Raw genomic sequence first — 19,932 nt, forward strand, 5'->3', positions numbered from 1 at the left:
ATGATGTTAAGTGTCTGAGGACAGATTTGAACTCAGGTCCTTCCGACTTCAGGGCTGATACTCTATCCACTGTTGCCCCTTATTTTTTAAATTATTTTTTTAATGCTTTTTATTTTCAAAACATATGGATAGATAATTTTTCAATATTGACCCTTGCATAGCCTTGTGTTCCAAATTTTCCCCTCCTTTCCCCTGCTCCCTCCCTTAGATGGCAAGCAATCCAGTATATGTTATGCATGTTAAAATATATGTTAAATCCAATATAAAGTGGGATTTTAAATGGTACTTGAAGGAAGCCAGGGAAACAAAGAATGGAGAGCTTTGGGGAGAGATTCCACGCCTGGTGGACAGCCAGTGAAAATTCCTGGAGTCTAAAAATGGAGGCGAGTCTCTGGATCACAAAATCCGTGGGGGGGAGAGGGGGGTTAGAGTGGGAGGAGGGATAATTAAGGTTAAGAATGCAATGCTATGGAGGGAGCGCGTGTTATGAAGGGCTTTGGATGCCAAACTGAGGATCTTGTATTTGGTCCTAGAGGTGATAAGGAGCTGCTGGAGTTAATTGAGTAGGGAGGTGACATGGGTGACTCTGTGCTTTAATAAGGGTGGACTAGAATGGGGAGGGACATGTGGAAGGAAATCCCCCCCCCACACACACAATATCCCAATAATCTAGGCATCTGGCTGTGGTAATGTCCATGAAGGGTACATTCAAGAGAGATGATGCAGAAGCAAAATGGCGGACCTTGTCAAGAGACTGGCTATGGAGGATGAGAGTGAAACGTAAAAGAGAATATCCAGGTTATGAGACTTGGTGGTGGGGGAATGGGGGTGCCCTCAACTGTGATAAGGAAGTTTGAAAGGGATAAATTTGGGAGAGAATGAATTCAATCTTGGACAAGTTGAGTAGAAGTTGTCCACCAGTACCCAGTTGGAGAGATCCAAGAAATATACTGGAGGTCAGTAAAGAAGTTAGGGCTGGATAAGTAGATTTGGGGATCTCTAGAATGGGGATGATCGTGGAATCATGGCAGTTGATAAGATTATTAAGTACTATGGAAGAAGAGGAAGAGGACCCAGGCTGTGGCTCACCCTGTTAGTGGGTCTGACCTGAATAAAGAACCAATCAAAGGGACTGAGACAGTAAGGGAAGGCAAAGGAGTAAACATTTATGTACTGTAGTTCCTACTATGTGCAAGGTAACACACTCGGCATTTTTCCTTTTATTAAAGCTTTTTATTTTCAAAATAGATGCATGGATAATTTTCAACATTCACCCTTGCAAAACCTTGTGTTCCAAATTTTCTCCTCCTTTCCCCTCACCTTCTCCCCTAGATAGTAAGTTATGTAATATAAGTAAAACATGTACAATTCTTTTATATCTATTTCTACAAATATGTTGCACAAGAAAAATCACATCAAAAAGGGAAAAAATGAGAAAGAAAATAAAATACAAGCAAACAACAACAAAAAGAATGAAAATGCTATGTTGTGATCCACACTCAGTTCCCAGTCTTCTCTCTGGGTGCAGATGGCTCTCTTCATTACTCTACTTCATTACTAACTGATTATTCATATATAGTAGTATAGTCCTTTGGAACTGGCCTGAATCACTTTGCTATTGAAAAGAGCCACATCCATCAGAATTGATCTTTGTATAATTTGTTGTTGCCGTGTATAATGATCTTCTGGTTCTGCCCATTTCACTCAGCATCAGTTCATGTAAGTCTCTCCAGGCCTCTCTGAAATCATACGGTTGGTCATTTCTTACCGAATAATAATATTCCATAATATTCATATACCACAATTTATCAGCCTTTCTCCAATTGATGGGCATCCACTCAGTTTCCAGTTTCTGGCCACTAAAAGAGGGCTGCCACAAACATTCTTGTACATGTGGGTCCCTTTCCCTCCTTTAGGATCTCTTTGGGATATAAGTCCAGTAGTAGCACTGCTGGATCAAAAGGCATGCACAGTTTGATAATTGCTCTCCAGAATGGTTGGATCTGTTCACAATTCCACCAATAATGTATCAGTGTCCCAGTTTTCCCACATCCCCTCCAACATTCTTCGTTATCTTTTCCTGTCATCTTAGCCAATCTGAGAAGTGTGTAGTGGTATCTCAGAGTACCTCATTTTTCATTTCTCTTATCAATAGTGATTTGGAGCACCTTTTCATATGAGTACAAATGTTTTCAGTTTCTTCGTCTGAAAATTGTCTGTTCATATCTTCTGACCATTTATTAATTGGAAAATGGCTTGAATTCTTATAATTTTGAGTCAATTCTCTATATATTTTAGAAATGAGGCTTTTTTTCAGAATCCTTGAATGAAAAATTTTCTCCCCAGTTTTTGCACTGGTTTTGTTTGTTTTTAACTTAATATAATCAGTATCTATTTTGTGATCAATAATGATCTCCAGTTCTTCTTTGTCACAAATTCTTTCCTCCTCCATAGGTCTGAGATAAACTATCCCATGTTCTTCTAATTTGTTTATAATATCATTCTTTATGTCTAAATCATGAACCCATTTTGACCTTATTTTGGTACATGGTACAATACCTAATTTCTGCCATACCAGTTTCCAATTTTCCCAGCAGTTTTTTTTTTTTTGCCAAATAATGAGTTTTTAATCCTAAAAGTTAGGGTTTTGGCGTTTGTCAAACAGTAGATTACTATAGTCATTGACTATTTTGTCCTGTGAGCCTAACCTATTCCACTGATTGACTATTCTATTTCTTAGCCAGTATCAAATGGTTTTGACGACTGCTGCTTTATAATATAGTTTTAAGTCTGGTACAGCTAGACCAACTTCGTTTGCATTTTTTTTTTCATTAATTCCCTTAAAATTCTTGACCTTTTTTTCTTCCAAGATGAACTTTGTTATTATTTTTTCAGGTCTGTAAAATAATTTCTTGGGACTTTGATTGGTATGAAATTGGTTAAGTAGATTAATTTAGGTAGTATTGTCACTTTTATTATATTAGTTTGGTGTACCCGTGAGCACTTGCTATTTTTCCAACTGATTAGATCTATTTTGTGTGGAAAGTGTTTTGTAGTTGTGTACATATAGTTCCTGACTTTGCCTTGGCAGATAGACTCTCAAATATTTTGCATTAGGTACAGTTATTTTAAGTGGAATTTCTCTTGGTATCTGTTGCTGCTGGACTTTGTTGGTAATATATAAAAATGCTGATGATTTATGTGGATTTATTATGTATCCTGCAACTTTGCTAACATCGTGAATTGTCTCTAGTAGCTTTTTAGTTGATTCTCTAGGGTTCTCTAAGTATAGCATCATATCATCTGCAAAGAGTGATAATTTTTTTTTTCTCATTGCTAAAGCTAGCATTTTTAATATAATATTGAGTAGTAATGGTGATAGTGGGCAACCTTGTTTCACTCCTGACATTATTGGGAGAAAAAAAAACAAAACTATTTTCTAGTTTATCCCCATTAAATATACTGCTTGCTGATGGTTTTAAATAGATGCTACTGATCATCTATTTATTCTTATACTTTCTAGTGTTTTTAATAGGAATGGGTGGTGAATTTTATCAAATGCTTTTTCTGCATCTATTGAGATAATCATATGATTTTTGTTAAGTTTGGTAATAATTTTCCTGATATTGAACTAGCTATGCATTTCTGGTATAAATACTACTTGGTTAACCCTGGGGATAACTTGTTGTAATCTCTTTGCTAATACTTTATTTAAGATTTTTGCATCAATATTCATTAGGGAAATTGGTCTATAATTATTTTTTTTTGTTTTCATCCTACCAATTTAGGCACCAGTACCATATCTGTGTCAAAATGAATTTGGTAGGAGTCCTTCTTTCCCTATTTTTTCAAATAGTTTATATAGCATTGGAATTGTTCTTTAAATGTTTGGTATAATTCACATGTAAACCCATCTATCTGGTCCTGTAGATTTTTTCTTAGGGAGTTGATTAATAGCTTATTCAACTTTTTTTCTAAAATGGGACTATTTAAGCAATTTATTCCCTCTTTTGTTAACCTGGGCAATCTATATTTTTCTAAGTATTCCTCCATTAAACTGAGATTATCAGATTTATTGACATATAGTTAAGCAAAATAACTCCTAATTATTGCTCTAATTTGTTTTTCACTGGTAGAAAGTTCTCCCTTTTCATTTTTGATACTAACAATTTGACTTCCTTTCTTTTTTCTAATCAAATTAAGTCAAGGTTTATCTACTTTGTTGGTTTTTTCATAAAACTCAGTTTTGTTTAATTCAATAACTTTCTTACTTTCAATTTTATTAATCTACCCTTTTATTTTCAGAATTTCCTATTTGGTACTTAATTGGGGCCTTTTAATTTGTTCTTTATCTAGATTTTTTTAGTTGTAAGCCCAATTCATTGATCTTCTCTTTCTCAGTTTCATGCAAGTCAGCATCTGGGGATATAAAATTTCCCCTAACAACTGCTTTGGCTGCATCTCATAAATTTTGGTATGCTGTCTCATTATTGTCATTCTCTTAAATGAAATTATCGATTGTGTCTATGATTTGTTATTTCACCCACTCATTCTTTAGGGTTAGTTTGGTTGGCAATTAATTTTTGGTCTATTTTCCTTTGGCCTTTTTGCTTGTAATTTTTATTGCATCATGATCTAAAAAAATTGCACTTATTATTTCTGCCTTTTTGCATTTGATTTTGAGGTTTTTAGCCCTAATATATGGTCAATTTTTGCAGAGGTTCCATATGCCACTGAGAAAAAAGTATATTCTTGTCTCCATTCAATTTTCTCCAAAGAGCTATCATACCTAACTTTTTTAGAATTCTATTTGCCTCCTTAACTTCTTTCCTATTTATTTTGTGGTTTGATTTATCTAGTTCTGAGAGAGCAAGGTTGAGATCCCTCACAGTATAATTTTATTGTTTATTTCTTCTTGCAGCTCTTTTAATTTCTCCTCTAGGAATCTGGATGCTATATCACTTGATACACATATATTTAGTATTGATATTGCTTCTTTATCTATGGTATTCATTACACACTCAGCTCTTTTTACAAATATCTCATTTGATCCTCACAACCACCCTAGGACTTAGGCATTACTAAGCTAGTTCTATTTTACAGGTGAGGAAACTGAGTCAAATACGGGTTAAGTGACTGGATCAAGTCAAGATGAGAGAGAGAAAATGTCTGAAGTTGAATTGTCTTCCTGACTTGTCTGGAGACTTCAAGCCAGAAAACTTGGAGAGGAAAGAGCATTAAAAAAAAATAGGTGATCAACAATGTCATTCATCAAAGTCCAGGGCCCAAGCAATGGTTTGACCAGACCATGAGGTCATAGTATAAAATAAGGCTGGAACAAAGGTGGAGTGGTCCCAGACTGGAATATAACAAATACCACATTAGGGAGTTAGAAACTTATTAGGAAAGCAAAAAAGGAGCCATTGAAATGCCTTGTTTGTAAGAACTGTTATAAACTGTTTGTAAGAAACTGTTATAAAGATAATAAATCGAAGACTGGCAGCTGAATGGACGAGGGACAAATGGAAAAGCTGATAGGAGGACCAGAAAGCTAAAAAAGAAATGTTTTACTTTTAAGCTTTCCTATTCTGTTCATCTGAGAGGTGTCTTCTGATTCCAGCCTATAATAAGGAGCAGGAAATTGAGTAGACAAATAAGAACAGGCTTGCTTGAGAATCTTCCAGGATCCCTGAGTCATCTTTAGAGTATGTTTAGTTATATTATTTGCCTTGGAATATCATAATTTCCTGGAAGATGAGACATATATTCAAATAGAAGCACAAAAACACATTCTGAAGTCAAATACAAATGTTTTGGGTTTCCCATTGCTTGTAATTATCACTGCTCTATTCTTTTAAGTATGGATAACTAAAAAGTTGACTCTATAAAGTAACACTACTCTCATTTCTTTGGTTTTTTTTGTTAAAGCAACTTTATATGGACTTTAAAAAAGTGACGAGACTAACAGAAACTGGACTAGAAATGACTGATTTTAAAGGCAAATCTTACCCCAAATAACTTGTTGCGAGTGTTTTAAAAATTATAGTCTTTGATGACTTTTCTTCTTGGAACATTCACCCCCAAAGGCTTTTTTGAAAAGCTCAGTTTTATTACAAAATGTCTTAGAAGTGTTTGTGTCCCTCAGTTCTGAAATTACTTGGTTCATTTTAAATGCAGTAGGTGGATATTTAGGAAGGACTATACAAATGTGTCTCCCTGCCATGGAAACTGTTCTTTAAAAAGCAAAAAAGAGGTGATGGTGGGGGAAGCCTGTTAAAAACGGTTCACAAATTTAGACCTGGAAGAGCTCTTAAAGCCACCTAGTCCAGTCCCCTGTTAGATGAGGAAAATGGGGTCCAGAGAGGTTAGGTGACTCGTAGAGAGAGGCTGGAATCAAACCTACATCTTCTGATCCAAATGCAGACTTTGTAATGTTACTTGTCTAGGATTCTTTCTTTCTACGGCCACTTGAAATGAGGCAGGCAGATACATTTTGGCAGAGGAAGAAGCACACATTATATGTGTCCTGCAAGAAAGCCGCCATCACCTGACACAAATCTGAGCTTCCTTCCTCCTCCTTCCTTCTAGCCTCCCTATGCTCTCCCCTCTTCTCCATGAACCAGGATGAATGCGCCATCATTTCCAAGATGAACCTAATTTCTGCTCAGTCACATGTGGTAAAACGAGGGAACCGCAGAACATAAATGAGTTCAAGGTCTCTTGCAACTTAGCTCTCCTGTACCTCTTCCTTATCAGTTTATTTACATTGTGCCCTTCCCCCAATCACAACAACTTGATTATAACATTAAAACAATTTATTAATTTAAACATTTTTTTTCTAGAAATGCTGGTTATAATTTTTCATTTACAAGGGAAAATACAAACTGACATACAGCTTTTTAGTATCAGACTAGTGCAATAGATAGACCAGGAAGGGCAAGGGGCAAAGGTCTCTTATCTTTGCCAGTGTGACACGCGCCTTTCCCAAAGACATTCATGAAAGTGAGGTGGGCTGGGGGGTAGAAAAAGGAAGGGAAGATGTTCAAGGATCACTTCTCCTTTTGTCCATTCTCTAGCTGTTTAAAGCTTTGGCCATCAGAGTCATGCGTAAATATCCTATCCTAGAACATCATGGTCTCTCCAGAACCAGAAACACAGGCTTCTTAAAAGCTACACTCACAAAACAGTGGAAAATTGGCTAATTATTAGGGTTCCTCCTAGCTTCTGAATAAAGAAAAAAACATTTGAAAGGGATTAAGCTAGGTAATTCTCCCCACTCAATCTATCATGGGGTCAAAGTGGGCCCAGATAACAAACCTGTCCAGGCTGGAGCTCACAACCAGGTTGATTCCCTGTACAATTTCTACAAATTCACAGCCTCTCTGGGTTCTCACAGCCAGCTTTTCTGCCCGTCCTTAATCCCCGTCCTCCTGGAATTTGACAATGGCCTCAGCCCCCTCAAAGGGCTGGTAAGGCACTTATTTACTACCTAAGAGTGAATTAAAGTTTTATTTGGAGGATTTTAAGAGATCTCTGATAATTAGAGAGCCAATGGGGTGTTACAAAACCAAGGCTGGGTAATTCTGCATGTGAGCAAACATAAATTAAATAGTAATTTGCTGCAAAGAGTTTCAGGTAATACTTAAAGAAAACTAGATCCCAGCAGTTATGTGGCAGGTTTATTTTATACATCATTTTATACATTTTAGAATCTACAAGCATAGATTCATATATCTATATCCCTATCTACACTTATGTGGTATTTTACACATATGCATCTATGTGTATATGTGCTAAGCCAGAAACTTCTAAAGCAGCGATCTCAAAAAACATGATCGATGGCCACTGGTGTGTTAATGTGCTTCATTTCATAAAAGGTCTGATCAGTTCTGAGCTTTTCTTACCATTTATGGATAAATGATTATTTTAAAAACATTCTTTGGATTTATAGGGTGTCTTTTCTTTAAAAGGCACAAAACATTTTCCCAGGTATATGACTTCCTTGCTCAATGTTCAGAATCCAATCCTTTGCTTTCATATGACGGCTTATCCAGTCAATATTTTCTCATCTCTCCTGATGCAGGATTTTGGGAACCTGGACACTTCACAAAATGAGTGCAAAAAGCTCCTCCAAGTCATTATTCATGACCAACAGCATTTGTTTAAAAGCAAATAGTTTACACCACAGTGATGTACAAAAGTATTTCTTCATGCAGAAATATAAATAAAACCATAAAATGCATTAGGTATGGAAAATACAAACTTTCTAAATCCATTTTAGAATCCTTTAATTACATCTTCAATATACATCCCAAATATAACTGTTTCATTTTCAATAGCAATGGAATTCAAGGGAACTGACCTCCAAGGAAGCCTCACTGAAAGTAAGCTCTGAAAATGTTACTAACCTTTGCTTACAAGGGAAATTAATTTGCAAATCAGTCAACTCTTTTCCCTTTGAAAGCAAGACGGCACTAAGTTTCATATTCCTCTGAGCACCAATGAAGGGAAAGTACTTGCAGAAGCCATCTCTGCCTGCTCCTCCATACTCACCATGGACCTATTTCAGTACTCACTTGGAGAATTTATGGGGTAGCTGTAGGGCAAGCTTGCAAAGATTGGGGCAACAATGTTTAAAACAATCTTCCTTTCAGAGAACTGCTGTAGAAGCACTGGAGTTATGCTTTAGTGCCAGGATCAATCCTACATGGAGAGGCAGGTTAGAATATAGGATATAAAGAATGTCCTTTGTACTACCTTGGAGTCGAATGTTCCCATTTTGCAGACTCCTTTTCAAATCTTTCCCAACCAGAATTACTTTTCTGTATGTGATTCTGATAGCTATTTTGAGAAAATAGCCTTACATTAAAACAAAACAAAACATTATTTCTGTAATAAAAATGAAGCATGATGACTAAGATGGAAAAGACGTGACACAAACAGCTAAATATCTCTTTACACATGTTCATTTTTGATCAAAAGATCTCCTTATACTATTTCAGTATGATTAAACTCATGGGTCTATATTGATTTGATTAGGTCTTCCAACGTACTGGCCATAAGGTACTACAGCAGAGTTCTACAGGAAGGATGAATGAAATTTATAGGAGAACTTAAAGAGGAAAGATGAGAGATAGTGAGAAGGAAATAAAAACACCTGTTGTCAGGTTGTCCGAGCATTAAACTGGAAGATGGCTTCCCAAGTACAATAATAGGTTTGGGGAATTTGTAATCACTACCACACTGGTCTCCATTAATAGTCAAAGGCTCATTTTTTAAAGGAGCAAAACTATGAGGTGACATGACAAAACAAAAACACCTCCAGATGACAATTTTTGTCATCTTCACAATTAAATTACATTTGCATAGCACAGTAGTTTACCAATTTTCACATTTGTATCTTGCTAATCCTCACATCACCTTGTGAGGGAGGGAAGCAATGAGCTGGGAAAGAAAGTAACACTCAGGAGGGTCATACTTTCCCAAGATCACACAGCTAATAAGGAGCATGGCCAAAAACACAATACTTAACAGAAAAGACATATCAATCTTGTTTTAAAGAATTTAGAACACATTCAGCTACTCAGGCCTAATGGAAATGGTCATCATGGAAATAGAGCACTGCAGTATTTTATTTAAAAAACAAACAAACAAACCTAACTGGAAAGGGCTTTTAAGGTACGGTATTTTTTTTCCCAAGAGATTAAAAAAAAGTGTTTCAGAAAGGGATTTAACTGTGGGCCTTGCCAATTCTATGATAATGAATTAAATGAAAAAAGTGAAAAAGATTTTTAAAAATTTTCTCCAGAAAGGTAAAATATGTATTAGTAAAACAGAAAAGATCCTAGGAACTTTGAGCAAAAAAACTTGTAAAATGTAGTGGGCAACTGGTTGGGCATGATATTTATTCTTTTTTTTTATGCTGATGGTCCAGGAGATTACTAAGCACAGGACTGGTTTATTTCAAACTGTTCTGGTTTGAAAATGATGAATAAATCTAGTGAAAGATTATAAATTTTGTGGCAAAAGCACAATTTTTCTAAATAATCCCTGGAGACTCATATTTCCCTTTTCACGTTCAACAATTCTCGCCAAGTTGGTCTTCATGATCTTATCTTCCCTATTCCCTAAGAAAAAAAGATTATCGTTATGTCACCAAAAAAAGGGTTGCTTAAGGGCAGAAGTAATTACTGACATGTAATTACCTCCCTACTCTCTCAGCCAACAACCCAATGTGTGACTTAGAGCAAGCCGAGGATAAACACCATCTTGGACGACTCTCCCCAAAGAGGAAGTGGCAAAAGGAGCTTATTTTAGCTGACCCCAGATGATGCAGAAGCATAAACTGGAGAGCAGCAACCAGTCTGTCAGTTAATAAAACACAAATACAGCCCATCTCTTCACCTGCCAACTTGTCAAATTAGGGAGTTTCCACTTTTTTTTTTTGGCACAGCAGGACTAAAAGAGGAAATTGGCTTGTTACTTAGCAGGTTCTGAATCAAGGTCAGCCTGAAGACCTGACCAAAAACATCTCTCCATCTTGGATGATGACTCCATCATCAGTCTCTGTAATGATCCTCATATACATTTAGGAAAAGGTAATGAGCGAAGAAAGAGCAGCCCCTAGAGAAGCAGCAGCCCAGCCAACAGGTACTTCATACACTGACAGAGAGCAGAGAGAACTGTCTCCAGATTTAACTGCCCAGTGTAAGCCTCCTCCTTCAGTGCTGTGATGGCTTCATGAGAACTGTCAGAGACAGAACTTAATTTCTGAAATCCCTTACTTTGAGATGTAAGGGGCCTTAGAAATGATCTAATTCAGGGATTCTTAACCTGGAGTGCATATGTTTGATTTTTTTATAAAATATTTTGATATCTGTATTTCAGGATAATTGGTTTCTTGCCACAGGGGTCCCTGCCGCTCACAGAAAGGTCTGACATACTGGAACCTCCTCATTTTAGAGAGGAGGAAACCCAAAGCCAAAATGGTTGTGGCAATCAAGCAGCACTTGCTTGGCGTCTCCTGGGGACAGGAAGAGGGTCACGGGTGCTCCTGAGCCAGGGAATCAGAGAGTGGTCTGGTCAAAGAGCAGATAACAAAGCAGTGAGGGAGTAGACCATGGGGGCCATGGATTATGTCGGAGACAAAAAGGGAAATCTACCCTTTTATTTTGCTTTTGGTACAACAGGGAAGGGGGCTTTCTCTTTAGCTTTGTTTCCCATCCTCCTTTTGTAACGATAAGTATCCTTGCTTTGGGGTGGGCATTAGTAAAATAAGTGATTGGTAGAAAACTTAATATAAAAATTAATTAGCCCCAGCTAATCAACATTTATCATTCTATTGTACTATTCTTTTCTGATCAGCAAGCCACTCTCTCTATTCAGCTCCTCGTGAGTCATTAGTTTGTATAAAACTCATATGGTAACGACTAATGTTCAGAACTAGATTTTGCTCCAACAGTCAAGATCCAATACTTCTAATACACTACTGAACACATTTAAACAAATAATCTATATGGGCCTCCACGGGCCCATTCCTTATGCCTGTCATTATTGTTCTAGAAGGATATGTAAAGAAATACTGAGTGAATTCAGTGTTACCTTTTTAAGCTTTTTCATTCAGATCCTATGGTTCTGATGAGGTGAGACAATCATTCCAAATAATGGACAATAGAACTGTCTCCACTCAGAAATTCCTACTTCCATTTAATGATTTCTAGGCTCCCTCTTAGGGGGATAATTGAAAAAATTATCAAAATTAATCTTAATCTGCCTTACTTAAAAAAAAAATAAAGTAACAGCATCATAAGTATATGACAAGGATTCAAAAAAAATCCTGTCATAAATATCCCAAAATAGCTTTGAATCACTGGTTTATATAACTGGACAGTGGATGTGCACTGTCCACACGTGCACGTGTGCAATCACAGGGGCTGTATACTTAAACAACCATAGGGGCTTGTATACTTAGTTCAGCATACTTAGGTGCAACCACAGGGGCTGTATACTTAAACAACCATAGGGGCTTGTATACTTAGTTCAGCAGATGATGACTAATGGGTATGCAGGGGTAGCATCTTATCAACAGAACTTAAAAAGATTCCAGAACTATTATCCATAAGGTTCTTGACACCAAAAAAGGCCAGTACAGAGAAGATGGAAAGCAAAAATGTTCTTATGTGTCTTCAAAGAAAAGTGCACTGAATTAAGTTGCAAGAATATTCAGCAATGAGTATTCAAAGTCTCTAACATTCACATGTGCAGTGGGAAAAGCCTTTTGTGAAGTTCAAAGTTCTTTATAAAAATACATATCATCTCAGTTTTAAACAAATCTAAGACTGCTATAAATGACTGTGCTTGCAGCTAGAAATTCCCTGGGAAAAAAAAAGCAGCAAATGGGAACTTTACCCCAGATCTCAAGAGCTAAAAGGTGGTCAAAATTTTGAGAACTCAAATTTCTATCTCTTCTTTCTGGGTAGGTAAGGCAGTAGTGATTATCAATCTACTTAAGTCTGATATCATCAAAATAACATGGTTAGAAGGAAATTTATGATTATCCAGAGAAGAAGAGGCTTTCAATTGCTTTACCATGGCTTTTGGATAATAAATAACATAACATCCTTTGGGTAAAGTTCATAGGAAAATCCTTTGGTGCTGATCTTCTGACTTGATCTGAGAAACAAGAAGAGACATCCTTAGACTAACAAAACAGCTAAAATACATTAAAGGCATCTCGGATTCCATTCTTTTGTAGAAGCAGACAAAGTGTTCATATCTAAGGGAAAACTGTTTCAATTTAGATTGTCTCAGAAAGAGTGAGGACTCGGGATAATGATACGGACTAAGACTTTTGATTAATGATTTTTAGATAATGGCACAGAATTTATGACCGAGTAATGAAATACTCTTTCTTTAAACCATTGTTTTGGTTTGTGTTTCATTGGTTAGAGGTTTTTAGAGAGCTGAGGCTCTTGAATTGACTTCACAGGCACCCAGAAATAAAGCCTAGAAGATACAATTGTGGCATAAGCCAGGTAAGGCGACCGTGGACTCTAGACGGTGTCTGTTTTCATAAGCCAGGGGCCATGCTCTACACCCCTGCGTCAGTACTGCGTGGCTGAAATCCCTCCCTCCGTAAGCTATTCATGTCCAAGCGTGTCAAAACCTCACAACGCACAAGTAAAGTATCATCTTTAATGAAGGTTCTTTGTCTAAGGGCTTGTAAGTGCATGAAAGTCACGTAGCCAAAGCCTTTGGGGTTCCGGGGGATGGTGGGTCTCTGGAAGGCCAGCAGATCTGGCTTGGCGTCCATGACCTCTTCATGATTCTGCCTCACCGGGGCTTCAGACTGATCGAGAATAGTAAGGCGTATCGTGCCCTGGAAGGGCCAGGGAAGATGGCTGTCATACTCACCTTGCATCGTGTGGACAAAAAGGGAAATGTAGTTAGCGCAGCGCTGAGCGCTGGGCAGCTGCAGTGAAGGCGCATGCAGAGCTTATAGCCGGGTTTGCCAGTGTAGAATCCAGGGCTGTGGATGACCACGGGCTTCTCCTCTTCTTGAGATTTCAAATGCATCCCAAAGTTGTTGATTTTCCAGATGTAAATGCCATTGCACTGCTGTGCCTCCATCTCAGCGATCCTATCCTCGAGGGTTCGAATGGTCCGTTTGAGGTCTCCTACGCAAGCACTCTGTGTTTCCATCTTGGCTGTCAGCTCTCGGATTTGATGGTCTTGCATCACAAGGCGACTCTCCAACTGCTGGATGGTTTCTTGGAAGTTCTGAACCTCTTGGTGGCATCCTGATGGGATCCGGGACATCCCCGGATCGAAAGCTGCAATGCTGATGTTCTGGATGGCCTGTGCCATCATGCGCATATGAGCCAGAGTATCCTCTTGCAGGTGGCGTGCCAAATGATTCCTCTGCATCTAGAACAAAAACCGATGATAGATGGAACAGTCAAACCAAAAAAGAATGAGGAAAGGGTTAATCTAAAAGAATAAAAGAGAAAAATGAAAATAATGAACACATCTATCACTCTAAAGTTTGCAAGGCATTTTATGTACACAACAACTTTGTGAGACGGACAGTTTGGTTATTATAAACTTTTATTTTAGAGAGCAGCAAAATGAGCCTCAAACCTCAAAGGTATTTCTGAATTCGACAATATCCTGTTGTCTCCTGAAAGCTGATAATTATGGTTTACTTAGAATTTCCAATGACCAAAGACTAGATTCTCTGAAGCATCTTGCTGAATAACATAAATGCCACAATTTAACAGGAAAGCATTTTTTTATTTTTATAATAGTTTTTCATTTTCCCAAATATATGCAAAGATAAGTTTTCAACATTCAGCTTTGAAAAACTTTTTCTCCCTTTCTTCCTCCCCTAGACAGCAAGCAATCTGATAGAGGTTAAACGTGTGCAACGAGAAGAGTTTTTCTTGATATTTAAAACAAAACTCACCTTCTCATCACACCCAAATGTACTGAATGTACATGGAATTGGAGCTGTTGGGCAATCTATATCATAGTGATTAGGCATCTGGAAAGAAACAAAACAAACCAATTTTCCTGCAAGAAATAATTTTCTCCAGACAGTAAAGATCACATTTAAAGTGACTATTTCAATTTCGAGTAAACCATCAGTAAACAATTTCAACATCAAACACTGCAGGTTAAATTGTATTGCGTCCCATAGTATTCCAACAAATTAGATTTTTGAGAAGACAAGAAACTCAGTCCCATTGTTGATATAGACTGCCCTCTAGTGGTTTTCAGAAGGAAGAGCCATGTCTGAAGGGACTGTAAAGTAACAGAAGAATCCACAGCTCTGGTGGGTAACAGGGTTCAGAGCCACCTAAAGCAGGACTGCTAGGGTCCAGAGCTGGGGACATTGCCAACCCTCTACCCCGTTTTGCTGCTCCTCCGTCCCTTCTGTCCACTGTCCCCAGGCTTGCCACGAGCGCATGGCCCTCTCAGCTCCACTGGCTAACTTCACACAAAGTTCCTGGCGCTGTGACAAATTCTAACGACACATATCCTGATTCTCATTCCTGATGCCCCATCTTGATGCTGTAGGAAGAGCAGACTTCTCCAAATAGTCCCTGAATGGCTGCTGCTTCTGCTCTAATGGCACACTCTACTTACAGGCTAAGGTTGGTGCGAGTAGTTATTTTGTGAGATCTCAAAAGTGATGTTTTTTTTCTTTAAAGAAAGAATAAATTCTGAGAAGAGAATTGGGAACTGTGATATAAGAAATGGGGAAAAATATGTAGTGTATTAAATGGATACTTTTGTCTTTTAGAAATAAACTCAAATGGTCATTTCAGCAACACAATCAATCAAATGGAAAAGTTGAGTTTTCCTAGTACTTGCTGAGCAAATTATTAGAAGATGATCTCTGCATTGGCAGATTTCATGCTGAATTGTCCCAAAGTCTTAAGACAGGAATGAGACAGAACTGTCAGAGACTCTGATCTACCATATTCCCATCGCACTTGGGATGGCCAGCATGATACCTAAGGCATACTTACGATGGACTAAGTACCAACTTCTTATTAGGCTTCAGGGCCTACAATTAACTGATAGCAGAAAGGAAAAGAAAGACAGGAAACTATGGAACTTGTTACACTTGCTCTTATCTTACACTTTCCTCTTCTCGGATGGATTCTATCTCTCTCAGGATACTTAGCAGAGCAGAGGCTTATCGAAAACAAAATTCTGAGTTTATTAACTTGAAGATGAGAATGCTCAGTGTTAATATCAGCCCAACCCTCTCATTTTACAGATGGTAACACTCAGGCCAGCTTGCCCAAGGCATGGCCTTGCAACTTCAGCCTTCTCTGGGCTCGTGCCTCTAGAGTTCTGAGTAATCCACAGAAAGTGATTGACACTGCTAGCATTCTCCACTACCCCCTGCTGTGCTATGAAGCCCCTCTACTTCAAATACTTGTGGATCTCTCATTTCCAATGAAGAAATCCATTGGATTTGTGAGAAAGAGGGAAATCGTTCTACCTGTTCGCGGATGAGCATGGTGTTGCAGTATTTACAGAAGACTGTTGCCAGTGGACAGTTCTGGTCATGGAACTACATTATGGAGAAAAAGAAAAAAAAACAAAAACAAAACAAAACATAAGCTCTCTTGTATCTTAATCCAACTAAGCAAGTATTTTCACCTAGCCCAAATTACTCGGGAATAGTAAGATTTATGTAGCACAAAATACTTTAATGGTTTCAAAGAATTTACTTTTCCATTTCCCCAGGATATTCATTAGGATATTCATAATACTGATTTAGCATTCTAGTTCTCTGAACAGAATACTGACCAAAATGCAGTAGCTCTTCAGCTTTTCCTTAATTACTAGCTAACAAGACACAACTGAGGCTGGTGGGATTTAGTATAAGCACTATTTCCAATTCCCCACAGACAATTCGTCCCCCAAATTTCCATCTTCAGCATGAAGCCTCCTAATGAAACCTTGTTTTATTAAATGGAATCATTCCTAGTATGAGTTTTGCTACATTTTATCTCCACTGTTGCAAGTCAAATCCCGTTATTAAATCCCCTTATCAACAGGAAGAATCTTCAAGTTTGGAAAATCAAATTCCATGCCTCAAATCAAACGATCTAAATCAGCATTCCATGTTGATTCTACATCTACTGATGTGGGGATGAGGAAGTTGATATGATTTTGCTCTAATTATGATGCAAGAGTGACTCTTCCTTAATATCTTCAGCAAGTCAGCAAATTTCATTTGTCTCATCGTTATGAAACAGAGGGAATGTAGAAAAAGAAAAATTATAATCAATATTTACATATTGCTTATTCTTCACCAGGCACTATATTAAAGAGCCTTACAATTATTATTTTATTTGATCCTCACAACAATCCTGAAGGGCAGGTGCTATTACAATCCCCATTGTACAGGTGAAGAAACTCGGGCAAAGAGAAGTTATGTGACAGGGTGAGGGTCACACAGCTAGTAACCAAGGTTACATTTGAACTCAGATTTTCTTGGCTCCAAGTCCTACCCTCTCTCCACTGCACCATTGACTGTCCAAGCCATTTTAGAGAGCAGCACCCTCTAAGGAACTATGTAACGATCAAGAGTTAACATCACCAGATAATGCAAACTATGAAAGTTAGTCTTGTGATGGGGTGGGTCAGGAGACCCAGAGTTTTAGCTCTAATTTTATCAATGATAACAGCCTCTCGGTGCTTTCATTCCATGATAGAACCCAGGTCAATACGTGCCTCTTTCTCTTCAAATGGCATCGGGGCAGCACAATTCACACATGACACTTGCCGCCTTGGACACTCCGTGAGCATATGATTGTGAAGGAGATATTTCCGAAAGGAAAGGTGGCACTGTGAGCATTCCGCAAGTGCAAACTCACAATGTGTCTGGTGATCCTATAAAAAAAAACAAAAGGAAAACTGATGACTCTCCGTCAATCAAGAATTCCACCTACCCTCAGCAAGCTGATTTACCTGTTATTCAGATATGAGAGAGCATGAGTATTGTGTAACCCAGAGAAGACCATAAAGAGTATGGCTGCTTTACTAAGTACTTTCAAACAGTAGTTCTGATTTTAAAATTCATAAACAAATGCAGATTGGCCAGGCACATCTATGCAGAGACAAAAGAGCTAGTCTCCAGATCAGAAGAAGCTGTGTTCCCACCTGGGTTCTGCCATACACAGGGCTGCATGGCCCCGGGCTGTAGGCCACTCTCCAGGACTTTATAGGGACCTGAAGAGCTGGAGAGAGAGTTCCTGGGCCAGGAATTCCTCACACCGAACCACCACAGGTCCAGGGTCTGACGCTATTATTCAAAATCCCAGAACAAAAGCACCCGCAATGTTCATAGTGAATGGCCTAAAGGAGGAGCTGCTCTAAGGAGCAGTGGAAAATTGACTACAAGTCATTAAACTTTGAGTGCAACATAAGCCTTGTAGTTAAGCCACTTATTGGCCCGAGTGGTATCACTAAAACTACTCTGGGTCAAAGCAAACGCCACTGGTACTTTCATGACTTGTTTTAACTCACAAGACATAGGGATATCCCGCCTCATTAACAAAGAAGTGCACAATTTAGGAAAGTGGCCAAAATGGGAGTCTGGGGATCAAGGGTGGCATCTGCAAGGCCTAGGCCAGCATGGCTGCAGATCGGACAAGAATATCTGGGGAAGGAAGAGGAAGAACCCTGGCTTTTCTTTCCTTGCTAGGTCAGATTCTTTCCAGGCGTATGTGGTAGCCCACCAACAACTGAAGAATTGCCAAGTAAACTGTTTTGGAAGCACGACAGAATAGCAAAGAGATTTACAGTCCACCTCTAGATGCCTCAGTTCCATCTTCAGCAGACAACCGTCATTTGGACATTTCACTGTAAGTGAGAGGATTTCCCGTTTAGCAAAATTGTCAGGAAATAGTTGATTTTCCAGCAGTATTTCATTGTCCACAGGGCATTTGTGACCCGCGTCTCTACAATAAATAGATGAAAAAAATGTGTCAAATTATCAGAGGGTAATTCAAACTTAACTATCATCCAACAAACACATATACTCTCAATTTAGTATCCATTATACAACATGGTATTGAATAACCAACTGTATTACCAAAACAAACAAACAAACAAAAACAACTATGGCAACCAGTGGAAACGGAGCAATCATATGCCATCTTCATGGTGTAAAGCAATAAGGGATTTTTAAAATCATGGGGTTGTTTGATACCATAAGCGATGTGGACCCTTTACATGAATAAACTCACTGGCAGACAGAATCTGGGCAGTGTAGGCAGCCTTGTTATTCAGTCACAACAAACCTAGTAACTAAAGGATATGCTAAGATCCCTGATTCAACTAAATAGGATCAGGGCATTTCCAAGAGTCCCACGTAAGGCTTGTCTAATCAAACTAGTGAGTTGTTTGGGGGCATTCTGATGACTGGCCATGCCTTAAAGATGATCCAAGCTTTGGCACAGGCAATGGGAGTGATTTCAAGAAAACCAACAGGAGGAGGAATGGATTTGAAGCCAGCAGGGGACGGGTAAGTTCTGCAGGTGCTCAATTTCACATAAATGTAGACAAGTCATTTAAGTTTTCCAGGTCTCAATTTCCTCATCTGCAAGCTGGAGGAGCAGAGTAAAGACTCCTTCCATCCTGTTAGACTTCACGGGATTATTGTGAAGAAAATACAGGATGAGCAGAGCCATTATGATTAGGGTGTGCATACCCTGGTGCCGGGTCTCACCTCTTATCCTCAGTCCTGATATTTTAGGACTTTCTCGTTTCTCGTGAAGGCACTTACCATTTCTGGCCTAAACTCTTTATCATTCTTGCCCAGCCACTGACTACCACTTCTATCATAAACTTTAAGCATACTCTTGATGCATGTTCTAGGATCCCTTATCTAGGCAGCATTGAGATTTCTTCATAGTGAATAAGGTGGTGCTTGAAGCATGAAATGATTAAGTATGGTATAATTAAAAAATTACATACAAATCACATAGAAAACAGACAGAGTATCTATACAAAATATCAAACCGTTACCTGGAGTACCAGAATTCCTTTCGAAAGAAACAGAATTAGATTCAGATGAGTGGATGCACTCCATTGGTTACATAGTGTTACAAGGGACCTTAAAGATCACACTGTATCCCCTCTCATTCTACAGATGAGGAAGCAGAAGCACAGTGAGACAAAGTGATTTCCTAGAAGTCATGTGAAAATGAAATGGTAGAACTGGGATTTGAATTCAGGTCTTCTAATGCTAAACAGTAGCTGGTGATGGTACAAGATGACATTATTTTTATGAGCACCAATGTGAGTACAAGCAGATAGCTGAAGTTTTAGAAGGGAATGTAGAAAAAGAAAATGCTCCAATTTCCTTTTGTGGGTTTTGCTTCTTTTTCTGGTCCCATCATGTGT

General features: G+C 38.4%; 1 protein-coding gene across 1 annotated transcript in view; it reads right to left on the reverse strand.

The window, feature by feature from the left end:
• Positions 1-1,211: 1,211 nt before the first annotated feature.
• Positions 1,212-19,932, reverse strand: part of TRAF6 (TNF receptor associated factor 6) — a 31,993-nt gene continuing 13,272 nt past the window's right edge. Inside the window, 6 exon segments of the mRNA XM_051967667.1 lie at positions 1,212-13,476; positions 13,479-13,926; positions 14,465-14,542; positions 16,016-16,087; positions 17,257-17,415; positions 18,335-18,485. Of these exon segments, the coding sequence (XP_051823627.1) occupies positions 13,091-13,476; positions 13,479-13,926; positions 14,465-14,542; positions 16,016-16,087; positions 17,257-17,415; positions 18,335-18,485 (1,294 nt within the window). The 3' untranslated portion in view covers positions 1,212-13,090.

The sequence above is a fragment of the Antechinus flavipes genome, chromosome 6 (assembly GCF_016432865.1).
Source record: "Antechinus flavipes isolate AdamAnt ecotype Samford, QLD, Australia chromosome 6, AdamAnt_v2, whole genome shotgun sequence".
Lineage (NCBI taxonomy): Eukaryota > Metazoa > Chordata > Mammalia > Dasyuromorphia > Dasyuridae > Antechinus > Antechinus flavipes.